The sequence below is a fragment of the Hypanus sabinus genome, chromosome 15, assembly GCF_030144855.1.
Source record: "Hypanus sabinus isolate sHypSab1 chromosome 15, sHypSab1.hap1, whole genome shotgun sequence".
NCBI classification, from domain to species: Eukaryota; Metazoa; Chordata; class Chondrichthyes; order Myliobatiformes; family Dasyatidae; genus Hypanus; species Hypanus sabinus.
The window spans coordinates 85603046-85617459 of record NC_082720.1 but is presented as its reverse complement, the minus strand read 5'-3'; the positions used below and the strand labels follow the sequence as shown (position 1 = coordinate 85617459).

Here is a 14414-nt window from a genome sequence, read left to right as displayed (position 1 = left end):
AGTGGCACATCTTGATGGCAGAAATAGGATTAGGCCGAGCCAGCATGGATTTACCAAGGGCAAATCATGCTTGACTAATCTGTTGGAGTTTTTTGAGGGTGTAACAAGGATGTTAGACGAGGGTAAGCCAGTGGATGTTGTGTACTTAGATTTTCAGAAGGCATTCGATAAGGTGCCACATAGGAGATTGGTGAGTAAAATCAGAGCTCATGGCATTGGGGACAGGGTTTCAACATGGATAGAAAACTGGTTGGCAGATAGAAAGCAAAGGGTAGCAGTGAATGGGTGTTTCTCGGACTGGCTGGAGGTGACTAGTGGGGTACCACAGGGCTCTGTATTGGGACCACAGCTCTTTACGATTTATGTCAATGATTTAGATGAGGGCATTGAAAATTATATCAGCAAGTTTGCTGACGATACTAAACTGGGTGGCAGTGTGACATGCGAAGAGGACGTTAGGAGAATACAGGGAGACTTGGATAGGCTGGGTGAGTGGGCAGATACTTGGCAGATGTCATTCAATGTGAATAAATGTGAAGTTATCCACTTTGGAAGCAGGAACAAGAGGGCAGAGGATTGTCTGAACGGTGTAGAGTTAGGTAAGGGAGAAATGCTAAGAGACCTAGGAGTCCTAGTTCATCAGTCAATGAAGGTGAATGAGCAAGTGCAACAGGCAGTGAAGAGGGCAAATGGAATGTTGGCCTTTGTTACAAGGGGAATTGAGTACAAGAGCAAGGATGTCCTTTTGCATTTGTACAGGGCCCTGGTGAGACCACACCTGGAATATTGTGTACAGTTTTGGTCTCCAGGTTTAAGGAAGGACATTCTGGCAATTGAGGAAGTGCAGCGTAGATTCACTAGGTTGATTCCTGGGATGGCAGGGCTGTCTTACGCAGAGAGATTGGAGAGATTGGGCTTGTACACGCTGGAATTGAGGAGATTGAGAGGGGATCTGATTGAAACGTTTAAGATAATTAAAGGATTTGATAGGATTGAGGCAGGAAATATGTTCCAGATGTTGGGAGAGTCCAGTACCAGAGGGCATGGATTGAGAATAAGAGGTCAGTTATTTAAAACGAGTTGAGGAAGAGCTTCTTCTCCCAGAGAGTTGTGGAGGTGTAGAATGCACTGCCTCGGAAGACGGTGGAGGCCAATTCTCTGGATGCTTTCAAGAAGGAGCTAGATAGATATCTGATGGATAGGGGAATCAAGGGATATGGGGACAAGGCAGGGACTGGGTATTGATAGTGAATGATCAGCCATGATCTCAGAATGGCGGTGCAGACTCGAGGGGCCGAATGGTCTACTTCTGCACCTATTGTCTATTGTATGGTTGGAATGACAATAAAGTTTTTGAATCTTGAAGTTCACTACAATTATACCAGAATTTAAGAGATTAAATTATTAGATCATGCGACACAGACCACCTTGTATTTCCCTGAAACAACACAACTGTGAAATAATTGATGTGTTTAAAAAAGTCAAGGTCATCACAGATCAATTATCTTTTCTGATGGGTGCAATGTGGAACACAGGGCATGAAAAACATGTAAGCTAGAGCATTTAGAATTGAAGCATCCTTTCTACAATATTACTAAATCTTGAACTCTTTCCAAAGAGCTACAGGAACTTTGTTAATCAAAATGCTAAGACTTAAATCAGTAGGATTTAAGGCAGGCAAGAGCATAAATGATCGAGAACAAAAATAAGTATATGCAACAGCAAAGAATTAAATATTTACTGACAGGCTGGGTAATTTAGATCAGGTGAACATCAGAAACTAACAGGGAAAAAAAAGCAATCTGAGATTCTATTAATACTTTCATTCAAATAAAAAAGCTGTATTAATACAACATTAACACCTTAATTTGCCAGAACAGCATCGGGAAGTTATGCATCAACTCAGGAAATGCTACATAAATGGCCAATTTTTTTTTACACCAATAAAATTTGGCTATTTCCAGAAATCCCCAAGTTATAAGCTTATTATACATACAAACACACGTTATAATCCACTTAACGTTTCAACTAAATATTTGTCATGTTAAAAATTCATCCAGGAAATCCTTATTTTATCTCCTGCAAACAAAAGATTTGGTTTTCAGAATGAAACTACAATGAAGTATATTTACAGTAAAATTTTTTCACATAGTGCCCGGCCTCTAAATTAGGTTCTATAAAGTCTGCACTTTTCCAAGAAATGGTACACCAAAACCTAAAAAATCAGCCACTAGAAATAGAAATTATAAATACAAGCCAACCCAAATGGATTTGTATAACAAGTCACTCACAGAGCCAGCATCCATTAAGAAGGCGCCATCCCGATTTAGTTTCTCTACAGACAGTTGAAGAATTGGTGGCTGAGGTATAGTTTTATCATTAACATTAATGGATCCCTGTAAAATAAAAATGTATTAAAAATGGCTTGTTACATAATATCTGCTCCAGAAGAAATAGAACAAAATGCAGCCTACCTCATCTGACAGATTATCAATCCTGTACAGATGTGGATGAATCATGAGGATGAGGTAAGACACAGGCTGGTATTTCACTTCGCACATGGAAAACACACGGTCATCCAGCCTTGTACTAGTTCCAGTTCTGAAAGCTTTCTGCAATAAAGGTAGAGACGTCATTAGCCACCACGTCATTAGCAGTACCACATGTACTGCTTGAGGATAAAACCAGAAGAGAAAATACATTTTAATAAGCAACATTTCAACATTAACTTAGTAAAATTAGCTTCAATTTCCTAAAATCAAGTTCCAATTATGCTAGCATTTCTACATGAAGAGTTGAAATTTAGACAGGTAGAAGTAAAACTAGCATCTCTCTGCAATGGTTAATCCATTTCCAAGTCACACAAGAAACACACATAGAAAATAGGAGATGATGGTTAAAAGAGTGGCTTGTAAGAAACTCCATGAGTATTTGCACTAATAATATTCCCCTTGTCTGTTTTGGTAAAGTTTGAATGTGCATTCGATCATTAAAAAAAACCGGAATACCAAGATTGAACGGCGCCCATTGCAAAATATTCTTTAAGATATGACAGAAGCAAATGATAATTGCCTTTATTTACTGATGGTCAGTGAACAAAAAAAATCTATTTGGTCACTTCATACCAAGGGCAGGATGCACTACTAAGTGTTTCATAACTGTCTGGTGTCAAAACACCAGAGTAATAGAATTAAGATTTGTTACAAACCAAGCTGAGCTGAAGAGCGAAGGAAAGGATGAAAGAAGTAAACAAAATAATTTTGGATTCTTCAGAAGAGGGATGACTCTTTAAATGAACACCCTTGCAAACCTCAGCCCCACCAGAAGACATTCTTCAGAACATAAGGCCTGAAGAACTTGTAAAACTTCTGTATCTTTTCTCTATAAACTATTCTAAACTATAGTGTACATGGAAGGAAGTCTGTGTCTATGCATCAAATGCACGGAGACTCACAAAGTATCCCATCAAGTTTTAGAGAAAAATTACTCGGACACCACATGAAGACGTTTAAGTATGTTGTGTTTAAAAATAATGTTTGACATCTAATTCCATGCAAGAGATATAGGTATTTGGAAGAGAAAAATATTCCATACCTGTTTCAGTAGAGCTAAGACATAGAGAGGAAACAACCGTAATGAGAAGGGAGCAATTACACCCGGCTGTTGTTGCTGCTGTTGGCTTAAAACTGCTGTACGATAAGTAGCAAGTGAATCTATAACAGCATTAACCAAAGCATCTCTGGCATCACTCAAGCTCGATGAAATAGATCGGTCAACAGCTAAATTTAAAAAAAAGAGGCAAAGCACGATCATATTCAAAACTGAAATCTTGCATCACCCTGCAAAGATTAAATTGCATTGCTCGGCTTTCTTGAACTGTTCTACACAATAATACTCTTCTCTATAACAGTTCTTTACTTAACAGGTTAGCTTAGCAGATAGATTCAACAAGTAGACCTCAATTATTAATTTTTAAATAATGTCCACACAATGAGAAAAATTCAATAGGTTTCAATAAGCTATTAAATGACATTAAATGTCAGAAAAATGTATACAATATACATCCTGAAATCCTTATATTTCAGAAAGTGATTGTGCTATTTCCTTGTACTGTCTATTTCCAGTCTACACCACCCTTATAGATGGAGAACTCCAGAAGACTTACGGCCCTCTGACTGAAAAAAATCTTATCTCAGTCCTGAATGCCTTATTTGAGACTCAGTCAAGGGCTTCCCACATCAGGCCTAGCCTGTCAGGCCATATTGTGGCTAGATTAATGAGTCCTCTTGCAAGTACTCTGGAATTCATTGCATTATCATTATGATAATCTGCTTTGAGATTTGAAAGACCAGCACATATTGGCACAGTAGTGCCAGAGGGTGACGTCATTGACAAAAAATATATCTGCGTACGCATCAGAGAAATGGTCTGTAGAGGCATGACTACCGAAAGTAAGATGCCAGGGCAACATTTAACAAAAGTAAAACCACAGTCTGGGTATGTGGATATACATTGATCTCATACACTGAAGTATTCTACAAGATCTAACGGGCCTGTCCAAAAAGGGAGAACCTCCATTTATGTGCTCAGAGAAAACCAAAACGTGCAATTTCTCAAACAAAACTCTGACAGGCTGAGTTTAGGCACTTACCCATGCTGGCCAGCAAACAAGTAATAGACTGAACATCAGCTCCTGCATAGACATCTGCGAGTGAACTCACAACTGGCAGACACATCGTATGAACCCGAATGCGACGTTCACCTGCAGTGTTTCAAGACACAGTTTTCAATTTTTTAAATATTTGAATTGGTTACAAAATGGCAGTATGTAAACACTAAACGAGTGCAACACAACCTTCTGTGGTATTTTTTCCCCATCAAGCTTCAATACCTGGTATTCTTTGAATCTTGCCTCAGCAAGGAACTTCAGGGAAGTGTGGCGAGGAGATGGAGGCAATACGTTCAAAGGGAGAGGAAAACTGTTTAAGTTAGACCTTGAAATTGTGCATTAAACCTTCAAACCCAAGAAAGTATTACAAGCAGAGGTATGGAAAATAGCAAAGAATGCAAAAACACAAATAGGATAGGGAAGTGTATAAACATTGGATTGAATACTAATCAATAATGAATGAAGTCGGAACAGAGCAACTCTTCAGTAGACTTAAGTGGCTAGCAACATTACATCTGCTTTTGGTGTAGGACCATTTCTATTCAATGGGAGAAAAGACTTGGAATAAGCACATTGCCACACCAAAAATCAGATTTACTTGTGCACTCATTCAGAGATATTAGTTGTCCTGTACGTACAGAGGAAGCTGCATTTGTAAGAGAGCCAAAGAGAGTCTGCTGTTGCGCCCAGACCCAACCCCAACCACCTGCTTATGGAACAACTTCAATCAACCACCTGAAAGATAATGCTGCTTGACAACTGAGGTAAACAAACAGAATGAGATAGAAATATACATAAAACAGCTGTTGAAAGTAATAAGACTTTTTAGAAATGAAATGGGTTCAATTACAAAAAAAATGGAGAAATGGTAAATCAGAAATCATGCTAAGCCTATATTAAGCTTGAAAAATATACTCAAGTTATGGCTATGGGTAACCCTAGGTAATTTCTAAGGTAAGGACAAGTTTGGCACAGCTTTGTGGGCCGAAGGTCCTGTATTGTGCTGTAGATTTTCTGTTTCTAAATTCAATATACAGTACCAGATTTGGAATTTGGAGGCAGTGGAGAAGTAGTAGACATGCCTATCAGTAACACTCACTGAAGATGTATGGAAAAAATAAGCTCGAAGGGAGATTCAAATCTTTTATTTGATTAGCACTACAGGCTAACAAACCTTGATCATAACTCCAAAGGATGCCCAGATTGCTCAGCATTTTTTGTATATCTAGCCTACAGGATTTCACTTTTATCATAGAAGCATAGATAGTTCTACACACGTGGAGGTGCCAAAGACCAAAAGCAAAACAATTCCCAATAAATCCGATAGAGCAAATATTGCTAAACGATTACAAATATCATATTCACTTACACTAACTACACCCATTTAGTTTCCAAATATAACGGGAGGAGTGCAAGAACACATTAACAAAGGAAATTAAGAGCAGAAATAGGCCACTGGGCAATTGGAAGTCAGGATTGCCTTTCAATACGATAATAGCCGATAAGCATAACTTTCTCTTCCAAGCTAGTCCCCCACAAACCTCAAATATCTAATCTTTCAAAAGTATATCTTACTCTGTATTTGAAAACACCAATGATTTAATCCCACATGAGCCTCAAGGTAAGGAATTTACAACTCTCCTGGAAAAGAACTCTACATCAGGAGGAGCAGATGAAGCAAATAATACAGGCTGGTTTAAAGGGGTGGGCAAGTGATCAGAAAATCCAGGTGTGAGGGGACAGTTTGGTAAGTGGGGGTGAAAGAGAATGGAAATGATCTCAAAAAGCTGGGAAGTATTGCGTGGAAGAGACAAAGGACTGAAGAAGATGGATTCTGATAGGAGATGACGGTGGAGCAAGGAAGAAAGGGAAGGAGATGTGGAGGGGAACTGGAGGGAGGAATGTGGAATGGGAAGATCAAAAGGGGAAATAGAAGGGGTAATGAGTCTGTTGGGATAAGGGCCAACAAAGCCAAGGAGAGGGGAGTAGTTGCTGAAACTTATAGAAATCAATGTTTTTGTTTGTCCACACCTTTACTTGAAGTATACAATAGGGCAGCTTGAAATGAGACAAGCTGCACATCCACCAGATTCTCCTCTATTGACATCTGTACTGCAAACCCAGCATCAGGATTAATGTTGGGCAGTGACAACAAGTCTGTAGAACGCACAAAGAAGTTTCCATGGAAAGTATGGATGGCAAGGCCTGATGAGAGAAGAACAAATTTTATTACTTCATTTTCAAAATGGCAACATTTCTGAAATTAAACTGTCTTTCAAGCTATACCTCATAGTAAAATCTAGTTACAAGAGCTCCTAAACACTGCAGAAGTAGAGGTAATTTATAACAGTTTTGATTTCCTGCACCTGAATGTTCTAATTGGTGACTTGCCTTTTGTACAACGTATCCTCATGACTGCTTCGAAGCCAATCTTTCTTGTCAAGTAACGCTTAAAGTCCTTTTGAAATTTCTCCACCTGGACAAGATTGTGTTTGTGATGATAGGACGGGTAGCAGTAAATGCAACCAGCTGAAAACTTTGAAATACAAGCTGAAAAATATTAGCAAATTGTCAAATTTAGATAGAACTACAAAAACAAAAGCACACAAATTATATTTCCCTCTTAAATAACTTGCACAAATGTAATATTTTCTATTAAAAAATGCAGCAAACCATTCCAGAGTATTTCACTGAATATTTTATTAGCAAATGCCACATGGTCAAATATAGTGCCTATCAAAAGTATTCACCACCCTTGAAGATTCCGTGTTTTATTGTTTTACACCATTGAACAGTGGATTTAATTTGGCCTTTTTGACACTAATCAACAGAAAAAGACTCTTTTGTGCCAAAGTGGAAACAGATTTCTACAAAGTGAACTAAATTAATTTCAAATATAAATATAATAAAATTGATTGCTTAAGTATTCACCACCCTTTAATATGACACACCAAATCATTACTAGTGCAGCCAATTGGTTTTAAGTCACATAATTAGTTAAATGAAGATCTGTTTTTAGAGACCAGTGTGCAGTAAGGTGTTTCAATTGATTATAGTAAAAATACACCTGTATCTGCAAGGTTCAACTGCTGATGACTCCGTATCCTGGCAAAAACTACACCATGAAGACAAAAGAACAGTCTGAGCAACTCCACAGAAAGGTTACTGAAAAGCACAAATCAGGAGATGGATACAAGAAAATTTTCAAGTCACTCAAATATCCCTTGGAGTACAGTTAATTATCAAGAAATGGAAAGAACATGGCACAGCTGTGAATCTGCCTACAGTAGGCTGCCCTCAAAATCTGAGTGACCGTGCAAGAAGGAGACTAGTGAGGAAGGCCATCAAGAGATCTACGAAAATTCTGGAGGAGTTACAAGCCTTCAGTGGCTGAGATGGGAGAAACTGCGCATACAATAACTGTTGCCCAGGTGTTTCACTAGTCACAGCTTTATGTAACAGTGGCAAAAAAAGTCATTGTTGAAATAAGCTAACATGAAATCTCAGCTAGAGTTTGCCAGAAGGTATGTGGGAGACACTGATGGCAGCTGGAAGGAAGTTGGCTCTATGGTCTGATGAAATCAAAATTGAGCCTGTTTGGTCTGATGGCCAAAGCTATGTTTGGTGTGAGCCAAACACTGCATATCCAACCCTACTGTGAAGCATGGTGGTGGCTGTATCATGCTGTGGGGATGTTTCACTGCAGCAGGCCCTGGAAGGCTTGTGAAGGTAGAGGGTAAAATGACTGCAGCAGAATACCGAGAAATCCTAGAGGAAAACCTGATGCAGTCTGCAAGAGAACTGCGCCTTGTGAGATTTATTTTCTAGCAAGACAATGACCCATTGGCATAAAGCCAAAGCTACACAGGAATGGCTTAAAAACAACGAAGCTAACATCTTGGAGTGGCCAAGTCATCCAATTGAGGATTTGTGACTAGACTTGAAAAGGACTTTTTACTCACAATCCCCATGCAATATGACACAAGCTTAAGCAGTTTTGTAAAGAAGAATGAAGAAAAATTGCAGTGTCCAGATGTGCAAAGCTGATAGCGATAGATTCAAGGCTGTAATTGCTGCCAAAAGTGCATCCAAGTTCTGACTTGAAGGGGGTGATTACTTATGCATCAATTATTTTGTTTTATATTTATAATTAATTTAGATCACTTTGTAGAGATCTGCTTTTATTTTGACATGAAAATCTTTTTCTGTTGATCAGTGTCAAAAAAGTCAAATTAAATCCACTGTGATTCAATGTTGTAAAACAATAAAACGTGAAATCTTCCGGGGGTGTGGGGGGGTGAACACTTTTGATAAACACTAGAAGTTTAGAAAAACATGTAGTAGGCCTCCGTTAGTCTTGATAGACCATGGATTTGCGCCTTGGAAATTTTCCAGGGTGCAAGCCTGGGTAAGGTTTTTTTTAAATGGAAGACCCGCAGTTGCCCAAGCTACAAGTCTCCCCTCTCCACGCCACCGATGTTGTCCAAGCGAAGGACAATGGAGAAAATCATGTAGATTTTAAAAGAATACTTTAAGAAAGAGACAAATTTTAAAAGAGAATTCTATAGCTTGTATTTTGGCCACAGATGTCATACTGCACCTGACACTGCAATGGCAAAGTGAGTAATTCATGCACAAGAGGCTGAGGTGAAAGAATGGACAGGTCTTGCAGGGTGATGGGAACAGATAGAAGAAAGGGAACTTGAACTTGAGGAAGACAACATTAAAATTGACAGGGCCTAATGCTGGTCAATTAGGCCAAGTGGTGAACATGGTAGGAGAAAACAGTCAGAAATGTTAGATATCATAAGAATGGGGGTATATAAAATGAATGGTCAGGCAACAGCATTGGAATAGTTCAATCTAAAAGTAACAAAAACGCTGCTATAATCACGAAAAGCAAACAACCAAAGGCAGTGGCCAAAATAGGAGTTATTGTGTAATATGAAATAAGCAATTTTTGTAATGACACTGCAATTAAATGCCAGGTTTCAAAATGTTGTAGTGGATGTGAAGGCATTTAGAATTAAACACGTTGATAAAATACTTACCCCATTAGCTCAAGTACAGCAATTAGAGTTTAACTTCCCGCATCACGAACACTAGACTTACTTACCCAGAGATGCCAGGTCAGAATACTGGCCATTCAGCATAAAGAGGTCTACTGCAATCTGTTGCCCTGAACAATCCAGGGCAAGTTTCTTGTAGAAATCAATCGCTGGCGAAAGATGCTGGACATCCTTAAAATATTTTAAAAAGGCATTTTAGAAAGAAAAATTCAGAAGATATTTAGTATTTGCACATGCAATCAGATTAAGCCCAGATTAAGTATCCTATATTTTTCATTTACAAAATATTCACGCATCTTTTTATGAATAACTATGAAGAACCAACTGCAACAAATGTAATTCATACTTTAGCTTTAACAGTAGTTAAGAATATCACAAGCTGATGAAATATTGGGAAAACAACCAGCAACCTACCTTTATGCTAGATCTTTGATTGGGATCTTCTCTAGATTTTAGAGCACCTACACCTAATGAAGGTAACTGTGTTTGGAAGACAGAGGCACGTCCGCCAGTTGGGGACATCAATTTATATGCAGCCTGTAGGGCAGGACCTAGAGCACTTTGAGTCTCCAATGTATTGGTGAACATTTGTGGCAAGTTTCTTAACAAGTCTTGGATCAGCTGAAATAAAACAAAAAGATGTATAATTACTTTAGGTCCAAGTTCACATGTTTTTATTTATTTATTAAATTTTTAGAAAATTACAAAGAACAAATGTAATGATAAAATAGAGACGAGAAAAAAAAAATTGACCCTCCCCTCCCCCCCTTAACCCTTATCTAAAGAAAGAAAAAAAAGAAACAGAAAGATTGCCTGGATATCGGAGGATCCCCACATGCTCCATGGAGTTCAAAATGATTTTAATTTTTACTTTTACTTTCCCCAATTACCTTATAATTTTATCTTCAAAGGACCTATATACTTAATCCTATCTTTTGTAAGTAAGGGAGCCAAATTTTCAAAAATATATCATATTCATTTCTTAGATTATATGTAATTTTTTCAAGTGGAATACAACTATATATTTCATTATTCCAACGATCCATAGTTAAATATAAGTCAGATTTCCAAGTAACTGCGATAACTTTTTTGGCTACTGCCAATGCAATTTTTATAAATTTTTTCTGATACTTATTCAATTTAAGTTTCAGTATTGTCCCTTCAATGTCTCCTAATAAAAATAATATTGGACTATGTGGGAGTTGTACTCCAGTAATTTGTTCCAATAAAAGTCTTAGATTTATCCAAAATGATTGAATTTTAAAACAAGACCAAGTAGAATGTAAAAAAGTACCAATTTCTTGATTACATCGAAAACATTGGTCAGACATATTTGAATTTAATCTATTTATTTTCTGTGGTGTTATATATAATTGACGTAAAAAATTATATTGTACTAAGTCGAACATTTATTGTATTTATCATACTATCAGAACATAATCTTGACCAGCTTTTCCCATCAATTTTAATATTCAAATCAGATTCCCATTTTTGTCTTGATTTATGAATTCCTGATTTAACTGTCTGATTTTGAATCAAATTGTACATACAGGATGTAAATTTTTTAATTTTTCCTTTTGGATTAATATTTCTATTTCACTAGGTTTTGGCAACAACACTGTTTGACCCAGCCTTTCTCGTAAATAAGCCTTTAATTGAAAATAACAGAAAAGAGTGTTGTTTGATATTTTATATTTATTTTTTAATTGATCAAATGACATCAATATACCTCCTTCAAAACAATCACCTACATATTTAATCCCCTTTTGGAACCAATTATGTAAAAGTCTATTATCCACTGTAAAAGGAATAAGCCTATTTTGAATTAAAGTTCTTTTTGCTAATAAAGATTTCTTTATCTCATCGTGCATATTTACTTTATTCCATAAATCAATCAAGTGTCTTAATATAGGAGATTCTTTTTTTTCCCGTATCCATTTGGATTCCCATTTATATATAAAATCTTCTAGTATGTTTTCTCCTATCTTATCTAATTCTATTCTAATCCATGCCAATTTTTCTTCATCAAAAAAAGACGCAATAAATCTAAGTTGATTTGCTTTATAATAATTCTTAAAATTTGGAAGTTGTAACCCTCCTAAATCAAATTTACATGTCAATTTTTCCAATGATATTCTTGACATCTTTCCTTTCCAAAGAAATTTCCTTACATATTTATTCAGTTCTTGAAAGAACTTCTGAGGCAATTGTATTGGTAAAGTTTGGAATAAATATTGCAATCTAGGAAATATATTCATTTTTACAGCATTAACTCTACCTATTAATGTTATTGGTAACATCATCCATTTATCAAGATCCTCTTTTATTTTTTTTTAATAATGGCAAATAATTTTGTTTATATAAATTTCTTACATCATTATCGACTCTTATACCTAAATATTTTATCCCATTTATTGACCATCGAAATTGAGTTACTAATCGACATTGATTATAATTTCCTTTGGTAAGGGGTAAAATTTCACTTTTATCCCAATTTATACCCTGATATTTTCCCATATTCTTCCAATCTAAAAGATAGTCTTTGCAAAGATTGCAATGGGTTTGTTAAATAAATCAAAACATCATCAGCAAATAAATTAATCTTATATTCTTCTTGATTAACTCTAAAGCCCACAATGTCTGAATCTGTTCTAATTAATTCAGCTAATAGTTCTATTGCCAATACAAATAAAGCAGGTGATAATGGGCAGCCTTGTCTAGTTGACCTCGTTAAGCAAAATGGTGTTGAAATCTGACCATTTGTAACTACTTTAGCTTGAGGATTAGTATTTAAGGTTTTAATCCATTTTATAAAAGATTTTCCTAACTCATATTTTTCCAATACCTTAAATAAAAAATCCCATTCCAATCTATCAAAAGCTTTTTCTGCATCCAAAGCAACTGCCATACTCATTTCCTCTCTTTTTTGTGCCAAATTAATTATACTAATTAACCGGGTTATATTATCTGTTGATTGTCTGTTTTTAATAAAACCTGTTTGATCCATATGTATTAATTTTGGTAAATATTTAGATATTCTATTAGATAAAATTTTAGCTATTATTTTATAATCTGTATTCAACAAAGAAATAGGCCTATATGATGTTGGTTTTAAAGGATCTCTATTTTTTTTGGCAATACAGTTATGATCGCTGTTAAAAAAGGTTGTGGGAGTTTACGCATTCTTTCCACTTGGTATATTAATTCCATAAAAGGAGGAATTAATAAATTTTAAATTTTTTATAAAATTCAGGAGGAAAACCATCTTCTCCTGGGGATTTATTACTCTGAAGTGATCCTAAAGCTTCTTCAACCTCTTTTAATGTAAAGGGCATATCTAATCCTTTCTGTTCTTCCAAATTTAATTTTGGAAGGGTTATTTGTGATAAAAATTTATCTATCTCAGCAATCTTATTTTGTGATTCTGATTGATATAGTTCAGTTAAAATTTTTTTAAAGTTTCATTAATTTCTAAAGGTTTATAAGTAATCTTATTTGCACTTGTTCTAATTGCATTTATTGTTTTAGAAGCCTGTTCTGTTTTCAGCTGCCAAGCAAGAATCTTATGTGATCTTTCACCTAATTCATAACATTTCTGTTTAGTTCTCATAACTACTTTTTCTGTACGATATGTATAACTTATAATCTGACCCCTTAAATATGCTTTCATCGCTTCCCATAATACAATTTTATCCTCAACTGAATGCGAATTTGTATCCAAAAAAAATTGAATGTTTTTTCATAAAATCACAAAAATCTTGACATTTTAATAAAATTGAATTAAATCTCCATCTGTAGATCGATTCCTCCTTATCCATCATTAACATGGGGGAATGATCTGACAGTATTCTTGCTTTATATTCCATACTTTTCACTCTATCCTGAATATTTTTTGATAATAAAAAAAAATCAATCCTTGAGTAAGTTTTATGTCTATTTGAATAAAATGAATAGTCTCTTTCTCATAGATTAATTTTTCTCCATATATCAATCAGGTTTAAATCTTTCATTAATGATAAAGTTAGCTTTATTACTTTTGATTTTGTAGCAACTTTAGTTGACCCATCCAAAACTGGATCCAAACAAAAATTGTCTCCACCTATTAATATTTTATCATATCCATCAGCCAAGTTCAAAAAAACTTGTATGAATTTTGCATCATTTTCATTTGGTGCATAAATGTTCATAAGAGTCCATAATTCTGAAAAAATTTGACAATGTATAATCACATATCTCCCCACAGAATCAATTACTACATTTTGTATTTTAATTGGTAAAGTTTTATTAACCAAAATTGCAACTCCTCTCGATTTTGAATTAAATGAAGCTGCAATGACATTTCCAAACCAATCTCTCTTTAATTTCTTATGTTCTGTTTCTGTTAAATGTGTTTCTTGTAAGAAAGCTATATCTCCTTTCATTTTCTTAATATATGTTAAAACTCTTTTTCTTTTCACAGGTCCATTAAGTCCATTGACATTAGTTCACATGTTAAACAAACTGAGGCAATCCTAACAGCTCTTGATCGTGTGGATAGTCAGAGGCTTTTTCCCAGGGCTGAATTGGCTAGCACAAGGGGGCACAGTTTTAAGGTGCTTGGAAGCAGGTACAGAGATGTCGGGTAAAGTTCTTTTACGCAGAGAGTGGTGAGTGCATGGAATGAGCTGCTGGCAACG

At 35.8% G+C, this 14414-nt stretch overlaps 1 protein-coding gene across 2 annotated transcripts in view; it reads right to left on the bottom strand.

Annotated features, from left to right (window-relative positions):
* The window catches only part of LOC132405654 (protein transport protein Sec24A-like), a 71674-nt gene that overhangs the window by 9673 nt on the left and 47587 nt on the right, over window positions 1-14414 (bottom strand). For both annotated transcript variants that reach the window (XM_059990648.1, XM_059990647.1), the window contains exons 13-20: window positions 10153-10359; window positions 9786-9909; window positions 7061-7219; window positions 6701-6874; window positions 4652-4762; window positions 3595-3779; window positions 2475-2612; window positions 2292-2396 (exon numbers count right to left, since the gene is read on the bottom strand). In XM_059990648.1, the coding sequence (XP_059846631.1) occupies window positions 2292-2396; window positions 2475-2612; window positions 3595-3779; window positions 4652-4762; window positions 6701-6874; window positions 7061-7219; window positions 9786-9909; window positions 10153-10359 (1203 nt within the window). The remainder of the gene's footprint in view (window positions 1-2291; window positions 2397-2474; window positions 2613-3594; window positions 3780-4651; window positions 4763-6700; window positions 6875-7060; window positions 7220-9785; window positions 9910-10152; window positions 10360-14414) is intronic.